At 41.4% G+C, this 17,661-nt stretch overlaps 1 protein-coding gene and 1 long non-coding RNA gene across 2 annotated transcripts in view; one reads left to right on the plus strand and one right to left on the minus strand.

Moving 5' to 3' along the window:
• gpm6ab (glycoprotein M6Ab) overlaps positions 1-16,914 on the minus strand; it is a 57,430-nt gene extending 40,516 nt beyond the window's left edge. Inside the window, exon 1 of the mRNA XM_086032571.1 lies at positions 16,700-16,914. Within this exon, the coding sequence (XP_085888697.1) occupies positions 16,700-16,736 (37 nt within the window). The 5' untranslated portion in view covers positions 16,737-16,914. The remainder of the gene's footprint in view (positions 1-16,699) is intronic.
• On the plus strand, positions 9,473-11,002 carry LOC147145442 (uncharacterized). The gene is made up of 3 exons (XR_015087229.1): positions 9,473-9,594; positions 10,340-10,440; positions 10,523-11,002. It is a non-coding gene; the product is annotated as an uncharacterized LOC147145442 (long non-coding RNA).
• Positions 16,915-17,661: the final 747 nt, after the last annotated feature.

Consider the following 17,661-nt stretch of genomic DNA (forward strand, 5'->3'; position numbering starts at 1 on the left):
CCTGACGTGAGTTTTCAAGGACAACAAGTTGAGTCATACCAGGATGTCACAACAGACACACCACTGGTTTACTTTCTTTCCCTTGATATGTTGGAAGATATTGTAGAACATACCAATCAGCACAGAGTTCAAAAACACGGGAAATGTGTAAACACTTCAGTAAAGGAGCTAGAACAAGTTCTTGGAATGTACCTCAGGATGGGATTAGTTCAAATGTCTGGAGTACGTCAGTACTGGGAAAGTGAAGTTCATTATGGGCGTGTAGCAGACATAAAGAGTCGCAACCGATTAAACCAGCTACTCTCTGTCATCCACTTTGTAGACAATGAAATGGCCAATGAAGAAGTAAAAATGGATCGACTTTGGAAACTGAGACCCTTTTTGGATTCTTTTCAGAGACAATGTCTTACAATTTCTCCTCGACCAAAACAATCCATTGATGAGATGATGGTGCCGTACAAAGGTAAATTTGGTGGCATAAGGCAATATGTCAAAGGAAAGCCACATCCCTGGGGATTCAAAGTGTGGCGCGCTGTTGTGTCACTGGCCTCCTGCATGACTTTGACATATATCAAGGAAAAGGTGGTGGCAATGGACAAAAAGGGCCAAAAAAGGGTCAGTTGGGAGTTGGTGGAGACATTGTTGTGAAGTTATGCGAATCGCTTGCAGAGAAAGTAAATTTCCTGATTTTTGCTAACAATTTCTTCACTTCCATGCCCCTCATTGAGAAATTATTGGCAAAGGGAATTTACTACACAGGAACTGTGAGGAAAAACCGTATGTCCAAATGCAACCTGATACCTGACAAAGACCCGTCCAAGAAAGGCCGTGGATCCTACGATTATCAATTGGAGTCCAACACCAACACAGTTTATTTGAAATGGCAAGACACAAAAGCAGTCAGTTTGATGTCAACGTATGCTGGACCAGAACCTTTGAGAAAAGCTAGGCGCTGGGACAAGTCCAAAAAAAAGAGTACACCTACATAGATCAACCGAACATCATCAAAGAGTACAACGCTTCCATGCTGACATGCTTGATGCGCATCTTGCACGATGTAAATTTCCCATCAGGACCCGTTGCTGGTATATGATACTTTTCTGGCACTTCATGTCTGTTGCGGTGATCAATGCATGGCTCCTTTACCAGCGTGATTGTGAGGCACAGGGAATCACTGGATCTGAAGTTCTCAAGCTTCGCAAGTTTCAGGGTTTGGTTTCTCAAGGTTTGGTTGAAGTTGGAACAGCAAGAAAGCGGGGTAGACCATCAATTCCGAGCTCCTCCTCCCCCTCATCCCACCACCAAGATTTGTTCGGGTTTATCAGAGTGCAGATGTCCGTTTTGACCAAGGGTCATATGCCTGTCAAGCAGGAAAATCGCTGTCGATGTGCTGTGTGCAAGGACCTCAAGACTGAAATGCACTGTGAAAAATGTCCAGTACCTCTCTGCATTAACAAAAAAAGAAATAGTTTCAAAGACTATCACAATGTCTAGTGTGAGCTCTGACAGATTTTTGGAAAAGAAAGACCAATGGTGTTTTTGTTTTTTTCCAGCAGTGATTATGTCCCTGTGTTCTTGTTTCTATTGGCCAAAGTGTTCATTCAAAATCCAGTTCTAAAATGCAACAAATAAAACAAAAAAAAAAATATTGTTCAATGTAGCTGTGTATTTGATTGATGATTTTCTTAAATTCTAAATAGTTTACTGACAGTTTTTGTTATTCTGATTTTTCGAAATGATACCCCTAAATCCCAAAGGGTCAAATTTCGCCCTAATCCTAAATTAGGGAATAAAGTGTTAAAATTGAAAAAACATAAATATTGGTGTTCAGTGAATTTATAGCAGTCATTTAATGTATAATTCATAATTTTCCAAAGAAGAAAAGGGTTCTTGGGTTCTCCAGTGTTAGGAAAGTCTGATTCCATCTTGCAAACGAGGAAAATGACGCTGAAGAAAATTGTCTCGACTCCAACCAGTCAATTTCAATCATTATATAAGGGCGTGGTTCCAATTTCAAATAGACATGAATCAGGTTTGAATCCAAATGACACCCCATTTAACAATGTATCCGTGTTACATACACTACAGAGGCTATTTTATTTCTGAATTATGTAAATGCCACATCGACATTCTGTTTATAACACTGAACTTTTAACACTGGCCGAGTTGCATTGTATGCTTCAACAATTACATGATAATAGATGCTGTGTCAGGTCCGACAAAAACGAACAGGAGAAAATGTGGATCCCAAAAACGCAGAATAGGACAAAATCGGCGAATAGAAAAATCTTTAATGACAAAATTCAAAAATGATTGACAAAGTATGAACAAAGGACGCTGGCGAAACCAAAGCCAGGGAACATCCAATTGGAAACACAAAACGCTTGCACAAGGCAAGGAAGAATTGATTAACCGAAAGACAAAAACAAGATTGGAAAAAACTCCATTAACACGAAACACAAAGCGCTCAGTCAAAGTGACGAGGAATAAAAACTTTATACTACAAACCCTTAACAGAAAAATCGAGAACAAGATACGTGAACGAGAGGTCTAGATAACAGAGCTTGGGCTGTGAAGCAAGCAAGGTCAATAATCCGACAAGATGCAGTAGTGAATAGTGTCCTTTTAAACCTAGCTGATTATGATCAGCCATAGGTGCGCAGCTGAAGGGAACGCCCCCCCCTCCCACTCCCCACCCCCCCTCCAGCTGGGCAGCAACAAACAGAGAGAGAGGGAGAGAGAGAGAGAGAGAGAGCGCACAGAGCAAAACATGACATGCTGAAACCAAATGCATCTAACTCATGTGTATGTGTATGAATATATCACATAGATATTTGCTTATTTTTGACTATATATTATTTCTTCTATTGTAAACATCCATCCATCCATTATCTGTACCGCTTCTCCTCACAAGGGTCGCGGGGCGTGCTGGAGCCTATCCCAGCTGTCTTTGGGCAGTAGGCGGGGGACACCCTGAACTGGTTGCCAGCCAATCGCAGGGCACACAGAGACAAACATCCGCACTCACAATCACACCTAGGGGCAATTTAGAGTATCCAATCAACTTACCATGCATGTTTTTGGAATGTGGGAGGAAACCGGAGTGCCCGGAGAAAACCCACGCAGGCACGGGGAGAACATGCAAACTCCACACAGGGAGGCCGGAGCCGGGATCGAACCCACGACCTCTGAACTGTGAGGCGGACGTGCTAACCAGTCGACCACCGTGCCGCCCCTATTGTAAACAGTACTTGAAAATATAAATGATTAAATGAAAATATTTAATCAATCAATCAATCACATTTTATTTATATAGCACTTTTCATACATAAAAATGCAACTCAAAGTGCTTTAAAACATTCAAAGCAAAACATAGAAAAAAAAAAAAATCAGTTCATGCTCTCCCTCCCAACAAACCCAAGACAGATATCCATTAGTACATCAGCAATCATTCACACACACCCACACAAAGTGCACAACCTGATAAAATGTGTTAAAAAGACATGACAAGGCACAGAGAAACCATATGAGGAAAGGGTACCCAAGGGGAGCTCTCCGCGCCGAGGGGAATGACAGCCCACGGCCACAGGGGCGCCACCACCATAGAGGCCCGGATTAGACAGGCGGACCCCACACAAAGTGTAGAGGCCGCCGGCCACCCAGACCCAAGGAGTCCCTGCGATGACAGCCCCCGCGGGAAGGGCAGCCACCCCTCCCTCAAAGCAGAGGCTCCCCCATGAGGAAACACTGGACCTAAAAGCTGACAACGGCAGAGAGCAACAAAACTAAAAGACCAAACAGTAGTATAGTCTAAGAACTAGAATCAGTAAGATAAGATAGAAAAAAAAATAATAATAATCTTCAATAAAAAGAAAAGATAAATTATTAAAATGTTGTTGATCGCCAAACTAAAAAGGTGTGTCTTGAGCTTCCTCTTAAAAATATCAACAGTCTCTGCAGACCTGACGTCCTCTGGCCGGCTATTCCAAAGGTGAGGACCAAAACGGCTGAATGCAGCCTCCCCATGCATTTTGGTCCTCATCCTTGGAATAAACAAAAGGCCGGCGCCAGAGGACCTCAGGATCCGCGAGGGTTGGTATGATAAAAGCAAATCAAATAAATAAGATGGCCCAAGACCATTAACACATTTATAAACAAATAAAAGTACCTTAAAATCGATCCTGAAACACACAGGGAGCCAATGCAGCAATTTCAAAACTGGCGTAATGTGCTCCCGCCCTCTGGTTCTCGTCAGCACCCGAGCGGCTGAATTCTGCAGTAGTTGCAGTGGTGAAATGCTCTTTTTCGGGAGGCCAGAGAGCAGGGCATTACAGTAATCTAAACGACAGGAAATAAAAGCATGCATCAGCACTTCCGTGTTAGCCTGAGAGAGAAACGGGCGGACTCTGGCGATATTCTTAAGGTGATAAAAACCAATCTTGGTTACATTTTTAATATGAGGAATAAAACTGAGCTCAGAGTCAAAAATGACGCCAAGGTTCTTCACACAATGTGAGGGATTAAAAATGTGTAGTTTTGGTAAAAGGAAATTATCTGCCATCCATGACTTGATATCCATCCATCCATTATCTGTACTGCTTCTCCTCACAAGGGTCGCGGGGCGTGCTGGAGCCTATCCCAGCTGTCTTTGGGCAGTAGGCGGGGGACACCCTGAACTGGTTGCCAGCCAATCGCAGGGCACACAGAGACAAACATCCGCACTCACAATCACACCTAGGGGCAATTTAGACAGTCCAATCAACTTACCATGCATGTTTTTGGAATGTGGGAGGAAACCGGAGTGCCCGGAGAAAACCCACGCAGGCACGGGGAGAACATGCAAACTCCACACAGGGAGGCCGCAGCCGGGATCGAACCCACGACCTCTGAACTGTGAGGCGGACGTGCTAACCAGTCGACCACCATGCCGCCCATGACTTTATATCTAAAATGCAATTTAAAAGGGTATCAATGGGTCCTGTGTCATCAGGAGACACGGCAATATACAGCTGAGTGTCATCAGCATAGCTGTGAAAGCTGATGCCGTGTCCCCTGATGACATCCCCAAGGGGAAGCATATAAAGATTAAAAAGTAGGGGGCCCAAAATCGAACCTTGGGGAACCCCACATTTAATTTCATGGGTTTTGGAGGAACAAGTATCCATACTTACAAAGAAATATCGGTCTGTGAGATAGGAATAAAACCAGTTAAAAACAGTACCAGAGATGCCCACGATATTTTTAAGTCTATTTAATAAAATTTGGTGATATACTGTATCAAAAGCAGCGCTTAGATCCAGTAGCACCAAGACTGAGTTTTCTCTCGTCTGCAGTGCACCTAATATCATTCAAAATCCTTAAAAGAGCAGTCTCCGTACTGTGGTTCATCCTAAAACCAGATTGATATTTCTCCAAAATATTATTTGTATATAAAAAATGATTCAACTGGATGAAAACCATTTTTTCTAAAATCTTACTTAAAAACGGTAAGTTGGATACAGGTCTGTAATTATTAAAAACGCTCGGGTCAGAATTGCTCTTCTTCAGAAGGGGCTTCACCACCGCCGTTTTAAAGGCAGCGGGGAAGACGCCCGTCTGAAGAGAGCAATTGACTATATTTAAAATTTGTTCCTCAAAAAATCCATAAAATGTCTTAAAAAGAAATGTGGGAATTGGATCCAAAAGGCAGGTTGTTGGGTTTACCTGGGAGAAAACTCGAACAAGTGTCCTTGCATCCACCAGGGCAAAACTTTCCAGTGTTTCCTCATGTAAATATGATGTCCAGGTTTATTAAAACTTGTGTTTTGACGGGTTAAAAGACTGGATCTTATGTCATCGATTTTACTTCCGAAGTGGTCTGCAAAGTCCTCACAGAGAGCGTCTGTTGGTCTCTGTGGGGACTTATTAAAATCAGAACTAGTTAAAAGTTCAAAGGTGGAGAAGAGAACTCTGGGGTTGTTTTTATTGACTGTAATGAGGTTTGAGAAATAGGAAGATCTTGCCAGTTTGACTGTTTTATCGTAGGATTTCAGTTGTTCGCATAAAATTTCATAGTGAATTGTAAGTTTACTTTTTCTCCACCTCCTCTCTGCACTCCTGCATTTTCTCTTTGATGTTTTGATAGCATTGTTTCTCCACGGGGGTACAGTCTTTGTTTTTGTTGTTTTAATTAAAAGTGGAACTACTGAGTCTAATGATGATTTGAGATGTAGGTTAAAATTGTCAACAATAAGATCACAGGGTGCAGGTAAAATTTCAGCAGGAGTGCTTTTTAAGATCTCGATAAAATTTGCAGCCACCTCAGAAGATAGGTAGCGTTTCTTCACTGTTCTCACCGGGACTGCTAGATGGTTAAAACTGGCGATGTTGAAATAGACACAGTAGTGGTCTGACACTGCCAATGCAACAACAGAGGACACACCAGCAGACAAGCCACAGGTTATAACCAAATCCAAGGTGTGTCCTCTGTTGTGAGTTGGCTGCAAGACGTGCTGTTTAAAATCCAAGCAGTTTAAAAGGTTTAAAAAATCTCTGGATAGTGGGTCCGAGATGTTGTCCATGTGTATATTAAAATCGCCAGTTATTAAAATCCTGTTATAACTGGAATGTAAAATGGATAAGAATTCTGAAAATTCTGTAATAAAAGAAGTGGAATGATGGGGAGGTCTATAAACGGTAATGCAGAGAATAGGGGGACTGCTAAAAACAAAGGCATGGTGTTCAAACGATAAATAGCTGCTAAAAATGATCTCCTTTGATAAAAGAGTATTAATAAAAATTGATGCAGTCCCGCCTCCTCTTTTGCCATCCCTTGTAGAAAATAAAAAGTTAAAATTCGGTGGGCAAGCCTCGTTGAGAGCAACTGGAGCATCTGTACCAAGCCATGTCTCAGACAAAAGTATACCATGTAAATTATTGTCTAAAATCAGGTCGTTTATGATAAAAGTTTTGTTTGAAAGGGAGCACGTTCAGCACGGCCAGATTAATTATTGTGCTGGACGTGCGCTCATGGTGGTATGAATGAGCAGTATTAACATATACTAGATTACCACTGTTAAAACCACGTTGTTTGTGTGTGCAAGGGAAGCGTCTGCCGGTGATGGTTTCAATGGGAAAGTTGTCCGATAGTGGTAATGATAATGAGGGCCTGCAGGGGGAGCTAGTGAGGGTGGTGGTACTGTGAGCAGCTGGTATTGGCCTGTAGGTGATGGTAGTGACATTGTCATTGCAGCGTTTATGAGTAGAAGAAGAAATATGATTGGTAAACAAGAGTCAGCTGGGAGTGGAATTGCTTATGACATGGTGGATGTTAGCGGCTAAAATCTTGCTACCAAGAGAGTTCGGATGAGAGAGAGTTAAATGAAAATTAAATTTTAAAATGTGTCATCATGTCATCTTCCAAACCGTTTATCCTGTACAGCAGGGGTGTCAAATGGACGGAGGGCCAAATAAAAACCTTTGCTACAAGCCGAGGGCCGGACTGATAGAATGTTCATTGAATTTTTTTAAATGTCCAGATTGGATCGGGTCCTTTGCGCCTGCTGATGATGTCACGCTTTATATTTCTGTAATATATTTCTTTGCCTCTATGTTTGTCACCCCCCTGGCTGTTGTGTTTTTATGTTCGGAGTTACTAAATAAAAAATAAAATAAAGTACATTACTGCTACTTTTGCAAGGCAGCCTGTACGTCACTTACGCTTATGACCCGAGAAGAAGCCACTGCCCGTCTTGTGAGATAAGATCTAAATAAAAATATTTTCATTTAATCGCTAATGATCCAATGCAGCAGTTTAGCTGGGGACTGTGTGCTGTACACCGCTACTAACAAGACTGCTTAACACAAAATAATTCACACGTTTCCCATGAAGGGAAATCTTTGAAATGTATCACATGCTAAACCAGGGGTCTCCAAGTCCGGTCCTCGTGACCACCTATCCAGCCCGTTCTATGTGTAACCCTGTTCCAACATATCGGATTCAAATGATCACCTCCTCACCAAGCTATGCACAAACCGGATAATGATCCTGATTATTTGAATCAGGGGTGTTGAAACAGGGTTACATCGAAAACAGGCTGGATAGGGCTTCCTGAGGACTGGACTTGGAGACCCCTATGCTAAACTGAAGCGCTTTGAATTAGTACTAGAATGCAGCATGCACGTCGGGGAGGATACCCCTATGCTAAACTGAAACGCTTTGAATTAGTACTAGAATGCAGCATGCACGTCGGGGAGGTCTTAAGCCAGTTGCATGAATCCTTAGACACATCTTGCAGAAAGACCTTGCTGTGTCTGTCCAGTACCGGTGCACCCTGGCTGTTGGCCATAGAAGCAAAAGAACTCCAGATGACATTGTGTGCGTGTTGTTTCTCTGCAAGTAGAATGTCCGCAGGAGTGCTGAGTTTGCAGCCACGTTTGTCTTCTGTGTATTTCTCTGACTTGCAACACACACTGGGCACCACCCACTTTGATACAAACTTGGAGAGCGCTGTCGGTGCATTTAAAACAGATAAATAAATTCACATACTGAGAAATGGGGGTACCTTACAGATTTTGCCCGCTCGGTAGCTCTGTTTCAGTGTTTAGTTTAACGCTAACTTGGGTTTTAAAGAAAGAATATGTTGATTTTATCTTATTTATTTTTTTAATTTGTAGTGTATCAGTCTATAATTATGTGGTAGCATGAGACAACCCCATACTGGACCCAGGCCATTGGACCTACTGTTAATGTTGGAACCTGGCCCCCTCTTTTAATTTTAACTTTTAAAACTTTTAATTGTAGGTTTTAGTTCGGACTGAACCTTTTTATTATTACCACTGTCATTTTTAATCAGCATATTAATTTGAGTTTAGAGATTCTATATTCGGTCAAAATGGGCTAACATTGCTCAGTTCTGTTACTGTTTAGTACTTTCATTTACTTGTTTACTTAATTTGCTTTGGTCACCAAAAGAATGTGTGCAGTTGCTAACTCAAAAGCAATTGCCAAAAGCAAAATTAACTGTACGGGAAGCCCTACAGCAGTACACCAAAATGTCCCTTACAGATCTTTAAATCCTCATAGTGTATGTACAGTCTCATGACTTGGTTTCCTCTTGAGTTTTCTATTTCACATTGTTTAAAACAGATAGGCCAATAGTTCTATTTCGTATGAAGTCGAGTGGTCACATGGGCTACACGGGCAATTGGGTTCATTAACGGTAACATGTTTCAGTTGAACCAGGTGTAGGCCACTCGAGTGACACGTGAGCTGCACGTGACTTTTTTTGGACGTGTTTGCTGTTGCTGTGTTGTGCGCAGTTCCTGCTTCTCCCCTTCCCTCTCTGTGCTCCTCCCTCCTTGCAGTGCTGGAGTGTGGCAGTAGGTGGAGCTTAACTCTGCAGCAGAGACTCACACACTCAGCTGAACCGCATCAGACTAATTAGATAGACTATTTAACCAGCTTCTCCCCGTACTCCTGTGCTAGATGATTCCTTGACTTCCATGATCCTCTCTGTTGAATCCTTCCTGCCACGTGCTCCAGCTCTCGAGTGGACAACTCCTGGTGAACAGAGTTGCTCCCTTTTGTTGTTTAATTGTATTTCCCTGAGTAAGGTGATTCTGAGTTGCTACTTTGTCTTCCTGTGTGATTTTTGTTACTACTTTATTTTCCTCAATATATATTAGTTTTCTCTACTTTTGAACCCAGTGATTTAGTGTCGTTATTGTTCCAAAAAAATGTAGCCTTTTTTTGGATTACAGCTCTCTGCCTCCTGGGTCCTGGCCTTTTAATTGCCTTACGGCACGTAACAGAGAGTAGCGCAGCTAACTTCATTCAGTTTAATGAGTGTCATTGTGAGCTGCTTGGCAAAGTGACTATTATACAGTAAAGTACAAAATATTTGGCCTACAGTGAATATAAAAAGCCTACACTTTAACACCAGTATTTTTGACCAAGATAAATAGTTTATAAATCTTTTCAACCATTTATGTGACCTGTGAACTGTACAACACCAGTGAAAAAAAAAAATCTTTCCAAGAGGGGAAGTACAGGAAATATAAACAACTGAGGCCACACCTTTCTTATAACTTATGGCATGATGCTCACCACCATGCTTCACTAGTTTAATGTCATTTTGGTGCTCAATCAGTGTCTTGTTTGCGCCAAACATACCGTTTGGAATTATTGCCAAAAATTGTAAACCTTGCTGTGATGGACCATAACACATTTTCCCACATAAATACGTGAGATTTGATTTTTTTTTTTTCTTTTTCTTTGAGAGATGTACAACTTCACTCCATAGTCCAGACATATAAAGAGATTGTTGTCACTTGTACTAAAACAGCCAGTTTTTGACAGAAATTCCTGCAGTTCTCCCATGTTGCTGTCGATATCCTAGCATCCTCCCTGACCAGATTTCTTCTCATCTATTCATCTGTTTGAAGGGACATCCATTTTTTGTGAGTCCTTGCTGTTATTAATCGTGCACAATATTTATTGCCTTGGAAATTCATTTGTACCCTTCTCTGACTGTTACGTTAGAACAGGGGTGGCCAAACCTTCTGCAAAGAGGGCCAGATTTGGTGAGGTGAAAATGTGTGCGAGGCCGACCATTCATCTTCAAGTTGATTCAATTTTTCAAGGCGTTCGTTACTAGTCAGGCATCTTGTCGTAGTTGACATGTTACGTCTGGTAGCGACTCTTGATATTGAATGCCTTGAAACCAGCGACAGTCTCTTAGCGAATTAGGCCAACACAGATGTTTTAGAAATGGGCTTGAAAGGGCCACACAAAACGTCATGCATGTTCACTCTGACACCGAACACAACTTTGAGAGTGGTGTTTTTGGAGATGCAGAGCATGCTTGGAAATGATTTTAGAAAGCACCCGAGAGGGCAGCCACAGGTCACACCTCGTGGTGAAATATAAAACAACTTTTTTTTTTTTAAACACACAGTATGTAGTTTGTACTGTGGTAAACACTACTGACGGGCCAGTCATTATTCATTTTATGCCATAGGCTGTGGGCCGGTAGAACTCTCTTTGTACCGGCATCTACTGTAAGATATGACGACAATACATGTCAAGAAAAGCCTACTGGAACAGCTTAAGTTTATTTGGGGTTAAACAGAGGCACTTTGGTAGCTGTGTGCTAACTTTCATTTAATATGTGATTGGTTGATTCTGATCACTGTTACATCTTCAGTGATAAGAGGGTGTACACACTTGTGCAACCGCATTACCTTTTTACATCACAAAAACCTGGCTTTTAAACACTGGCTTGTAGACTTTTTACACTGTAGCAAACTGTACACATTTTGACAATTAAAAAACATACTTGCTGAAGACAAGATATATCCTAGTTCACCCATTCTCTGTGTTTTATTCATTTACTCTGAATGTTTAAATGCATTAAAATATGATGAGGATAAGTGGTGCAGAGGATGGACGTATGCAAAGGAAAGCAAAGTGATGTTAAGACACTACAAGTTTGTTTTGGCTGTGGCTCTTAAGACTGGTCCACATAACTGCTTGATACCATTAAAATGAATATGCATGTATATGTACATTGGATTCTTTGTTTTTAACTAGCACCACAAATGTATTAATGTTAAAAGTAATACCTTTTTTTTTTGAAAGTCTTCACTTACTGAAAATGTGCACTTTTTGAAAATATTTTTATTTTACATTGTGGGTAGGGTCACTGATAGTGTAGTGGTACACGCGCCTGAGTTGTGTGCAGGCAGCGTGGGATCGATTCCTGCTCAGTGACGGTGTCTGTGTGTGCCCTCCGACTGGCTGGCGACCAGTTCGGGGGATAGTCTGCCTTCGCCCGTTGACGGCTGGGATAGGCTCCAGCACATCCCCGCGACTCTGTATAGGATAAGCGGTTTGGTAGATGACATGACACTTACATTGGGGGTTGACTAAATTGGGTGTCACCACCGTGACACCCAATTTAGTCAACCCCCAATGACTGGTTAGCATGTCCGACTCACAGTTCAGAGGTCATGGGTTTGATTCCGGCTCCAGCCTTGCTGTGTGGAGTTTGCATGTACTCCCCGTGCCTGCGTGGGTTTTCTCCGGGTACTCCAGTTTCCTCCCACATTCTAAAAACATGCATGGTAGGTTGATTGAACACTCTAAGTTGCCCCTAAGTGTGATTGTGAGTGTGTGTTTGTTTGTCTCTGTGCGCCCTGCGATTGGCTGGCAACCAGTTCAGGGTGTCCCCCACCTACTGCCCGAAGACAGCTGGGATAGGCTCCAGCACACCCGCGACCCTCGTGAGGATAAAGTGGTATAGATCATGGATGGATGGTCGTATAAATTTGTCACACAAAAGTAAATAAAGCAACATACATCAAAGATCATTTTGTCTACTTCATGAAATAAACTGTGTAACGTAATTCAATGCAATTAAATGTGATTTGGCTATAGGTGGAATATGTTCTAATATCCACAATTAATAAAACAATTTATAATACTGATTTTAATCCCTGAAGGCCAATTCCGTGGAATTATTACTACAACATGCAGTATTACTAGATAATCTATTATTAATTATGCAAATTGGGTATAAATCATGTCTATTGAAGAACATGATTATTTTTCTGTCCAGAGAATAGGAACTAATCCTCGTTGGAACAGAGAGGCATCCTGCCTGTGATGATGGCAATCATTCTCAGATTATTGCAGCCACCTCCTTCTCTTCACCCTTAATGAGTATTCTTGGACAGCAACCACTGACTTTATAGGGATATAAATTACGAATATATTGTAGCCAATCAAGTAATTTTGTAAAGATTTTGGTGGCACAAATGTTACTGCAGCCTGGAAACAACTTATTTACCTCTTCACTCACTACTGTTTCTATGTAAAGTAATAAAAATCACATTCAAACTGAGAATTTTGCCAAAACTAAAACTGTAAATTTTCTCCTGTCCTGCTTTCCCCTCCAGTATTTGGTTCTCACTCTCACGCCACCCTACCAACGCTCTCCCGCTATGAGTGTCGATTTAGTTTAGTAAGTCGATTTATATTGACTACTTGACTCTCCATTATTTTCTTCTCCATTAGTAGTCATACTAATCAAATGGATATGAGGCTTATAAACAAGGACCACTTCCATTTGTATGTGTCTTTCAATTTTCCCTCAGACTTGAGTACTTATGCACACTGAAGCGGTTACAGAAGTACTTTTCTATAAATTGAAATGACCAAGGCGGCACGGTGGTCGACTGGTTAGCATGTCCGCCTCACAATTCAGAGGTCGTGGGTTCGATCCCGGCTCCGGCCTGCCTGTGTGGAGTTTGCATGTTCTCCCCGTGCCTGCGTGGGTTTCCTCCGGGTACTCCGGTTTCCTCCCACATTCCAAAAACATGCATGGTAAGTTGATTGGACTGTCTAAATTGCCCCTAGGTGTGATTATGAGTGCGGATGTTTTTCTGCGATTGGGTGGCAACCAATTCAGGGTGTCCCCCGCCTACTGCCCAAAGACAGCTGGGATAGGCTCCAGCACGCCCGCGACCCTTGTGAGGCTAAGCGGTATGGATAATGAATGAATGAATGAAATGACCACAAACTCCTTGATCCAAAATCCTTGATTGTCCCTAAAATTCTTCAAGTTCATTTTAGGTACTTGATGTCTTCCATATTTGATTTTCCAGGAACATGACATCCGAAGTCTTAAGTGTCTTATTTTTGTTCACTGGGTGATTGAACTACGCTTCGAGTAAGTGACAGAGGGTGAGTTTCCACCTTAGAGAAGCTTTGCTTTTGACTCCACAGGGAAAAGTGTTCACGACCTCCAGACTTTAGGTAGTCAATGGGTGGATTTTCCATTATTATCATTAGTAGTAGCAATTATGGATGTTACAAAACACTATTTGAATTGGAAAATGAATTTTTGATTAACAAGATGCGAGTGCATCGAATCAACTGAATCGTTCCACTTTTAATATACAAGAGACGTATCAAATTGTCTTTTAATGGAGAGATATATGTTAGAATGAAATGGCACATTGACAGTACTGGCAAAAAGTTCATTCAAATGTATGTAAACTGACAACAAAAAGTCATTGCATCATACCTTCTCGAACTGAGTTGTACCAAATTGAATTGAATCACAATCGAACTAAGTTGAACCAATTCAAACCATTCCACTTTCAAATCGAACCGTCCTTGAATCGTTTTGCACCACATACTGCATATCGAAAACCGTATCATATCATCTTTTTGGGAAAGATCTATACCCTTGGTAGTAATACATTAATTATGTATTTGTAAGTATGGAAGCTATCCAAATATGTTCGAGTGCCCTGAAAATGCTGCACAGTATTTTATGAAAATTCTCCAGTCCATTGTTTTATTGTATAAAGGAAAAATCATACACTGTCCAAGTCGCCTTTTAATGTATTATTAAATTGTGACTCTTATTCATAGCCATATTGCTTGTGTTTACCAAGGATCAGTAGGAGACATACAGTACATTAGATAACAGAATAGTCAGTCCATGGACAGTCACACTACAGAAGGATAAGACAATAATGGAGGAGAGATGAAACCAATATTAATCAAGTGAGCATTCAAACTTACAGTATGGCAAATGCCAGATGGGCTGAAAAGATGCAGGGGGGCATAAATTTTCCACCTCCCACAGTCCACTTGAAGTTGCATCAACCCACCAGAATAGGGGGACTAGCTACTGTATATTGTTGTATAAGGTGCGGTGGCAATGATTGTACATTCTCCTCCTCCAGCTTTGGTGTCAAGACAATGATAAGAAAGAGTGAGACATAATGAAATGGTAAACAGGTGGAGCATAAAATGTGTGAGGAAAAACAAACATCAATAGGCTGGTGCCACAAATGATTGAAACTCTCATTAACTTCTAATTACTGAAAAATTATTTTGTTACAAAATGATCGTGATGCTGTAAAATCTTGTTTGCATGTAGTTATTATGCTGTTGAGTATGATCCAGGCTGCCATTCTGTAGGAGGGAGGGGGTGGCATGTGGGCGTAGGCCAATCCAGATATTTATTGTCATGGTTGAATCCTGTTCCTATTTAAACAAAAATTAACAATATCAAGTACAGGGCAGAGTGATTGAACAAACGGGATCGACAAGTCTAATTACAATGAAAAACATCCATCCATCCATCCATTATCTATACCACTTGTTCTCACAAGGGTCGCGGGCGTGCTGGAGCCTATCCCAGCTGTCTTTGGGCAGTAGGCGGGGGACACCCTGAATTGGTTGCCACCCAATCGCAGAAAAACATCCGCACTCATAATCACACCTAGGGGCAATTTAGACAGTCCAATGAACTTACCATGCATGTTTTTGGAATGTGGGAGGAAACCGGAGTACCCGGAGAAAACCCACGCAGGCACGGGGAGAACATGCAAACTCCACACAGGGAGGCCGGGGCCTGGATCGAACCCACGACCTCTGAACTGTGAGGCGGACGTGCTAACCAGTCGGCCACGTGGCGCCGCAATGAAAAACATGTTTATATTAAATCACAACCACAAATCTGATTGACCAAAACAGATTCCTTCAAGAACAAAATGAAATCAAGGAATTCATGGAACAAACAATGACTCTCTGTCCTCAGACGTGAATACAAAGTAATTTGAATGCACTGTTAAATGCAGTTCAAATAATACTAATTCACCCGAGACAAAAAAAAAGATTAACTAAAATCTTTTTTGTTTTCATCTGTGTGAGTGGAATATGGGGATGCAAGGAAGAAAATGGACACGCCCATTTTGACAGACGACAAGACAGATAACATACTGTAAAAACACAAATATTGTCTAAAATAATAATTGATATCGTCAGAGGAACTAATTATGGGCTATAAACGCTGCACTTAAAAAAAAGGTCAAAATGAGAAAACAAAATGGATGATAGGTTGTAGAGTGGGAGGCAATGATGGTTAGGAGAAGGGAAAGAAAAAAAAGTACAGACAGTAAAAATGCAGCAACATAGGAATGGACAGACAATCCCGGCAAATACAGTTGCAAAACAGTCACACATACTGATCAAAACCTGTGAGGGGCTCTCACAGGATAGGCAGAAAATGGAGGGAAGGCAGGGGAGAGGGACACAGACAGCCCAAAACAGGAGACATGTAGAGAGAGGAGAGGAAAAGGCGCTCAGACAAGCGTGAAGCGGCAACAATAGAGGCTAACAAAGAAAATCCCAGTAGAGGCATCAATCACTGCTGCACTTTGTTTTAACGCACAGTATATTCCCCCTTTCCATGCCCAAGTTCTTCATCCACCCATGCATTCATCCAACAATTTCTTACATCCATTCATCCATCTGTCCATGCAGCCTTCCTAAGCAAAACAACATCATCCCTCCAGAGTCTGCCATTCCATCTCATCTTCAATCTGCTTCATTATCCATTGATCAAAAGACACAGAACAGAATATGGCCATATGTTCTGCAAATATTATCCAGACTAGTCACTCGATGATTACTGTGATTCGATGAAACACAGTCTCAGAGTAAAAATCATATTGATGCAAAACATTTTTTGACCATAAACAATATACCGTATATATTATGTTTTACCCCTGGATGCAGTACATGCTGTCTCTGCCCACGAGACTAAAAGCTACTTGGAAGGATGTATGAAGACAACAATGAAAGAATGCACACAGTTAATGAGATGAAAATAAAGAATACATTTCACTCTTGTCCTACCTTTCTGGCTTTGTGATTCATCCATGTTTTCCTCCATTGTTGCAGGTTAGAATCCCTTTGTCTCAGTATCGGGTGAAAGGGTTGAAAGCTCCTTGCTAGCGCTCAGCAGTGTGCTTGTGCGTGTATGTGGGAGGCTGCTTGTGCACGCGCGTATGTGTTTTTCTCTTCCTACAGATGATGGAGGATCAGGGAAGTCCTGCTTTCAGCACCGTCTCCTCATTTGGGCTTCTCTTGCATCTTATTTTAGGATTTATCACCAGACACACCTCTCCATGTAGATAGAGGAGTGTATAGAGTATTCTATTCTGTATCCCTATTGTAAAATAAATACCAAATTGTTTTCTTCTCATATCTTATATTGTCATTTTAAAATGTCAAATGAGTTAAAAAAACATGCTATTGAGCCTGCGTGTTACACCTTTTTATTCAATGCCCACAAACAGGAGGTTGACCATTAAAAATGTGTTGTGATCATTTCAAAATGGCATCTGCACTCTAATATGCAAAGAAAATGGGCCTCGGGTAGGCTAAATAATATGTGCCTTTTGCAACACTACTACACTAAAAACACTAAACGTTTGTGATATCTCATGTATTGATTCTGAAACCAAACTACAAAGGAAATTCGTGGCTCGCAGAATTGCTATGTTCAGTCTTCGTTCAACCGCATTTAATCAGATTATCGGTTGCTTGTTTTATTATGTAGTTCAGAGTAGCATCACAATTACAGAATTTATCAATGAATACATTTTGATGCCCTGTGACGGCTAGCGACCAGTTCACGGTGCACTCTGCCCCAATGGCGGCTGGGGTAAATGTTATGGTTTGCGTGGGCATAGGACCAAAATGCTAGGAACCAAGGAGACAAGGCAGGAGTGCAGGAAGTTCTCAAAAACAAAATGTATTTACCAAAAATAAAACACAAAGGTACGGAGCCCCTCTGGTGCCAGGCTATGAGAAAA

Source organism: Filicampus tigris, chromosome 6 (genome assembly GCF_054856515.1).
Source record: "Filicampus tigris isolate MCC_2025a chromosome 6, RoL_Ftig_1.0, whole genome shotgun sequence".
In the NCBI taxonomy this organism is placed as follows: domain Eukaryota; kingdom Metazoa; phylum Chordata; class Actinopteri; order Syngnathiformes; family Syngnathidae; genus Filicampus; species Filicampus tigris.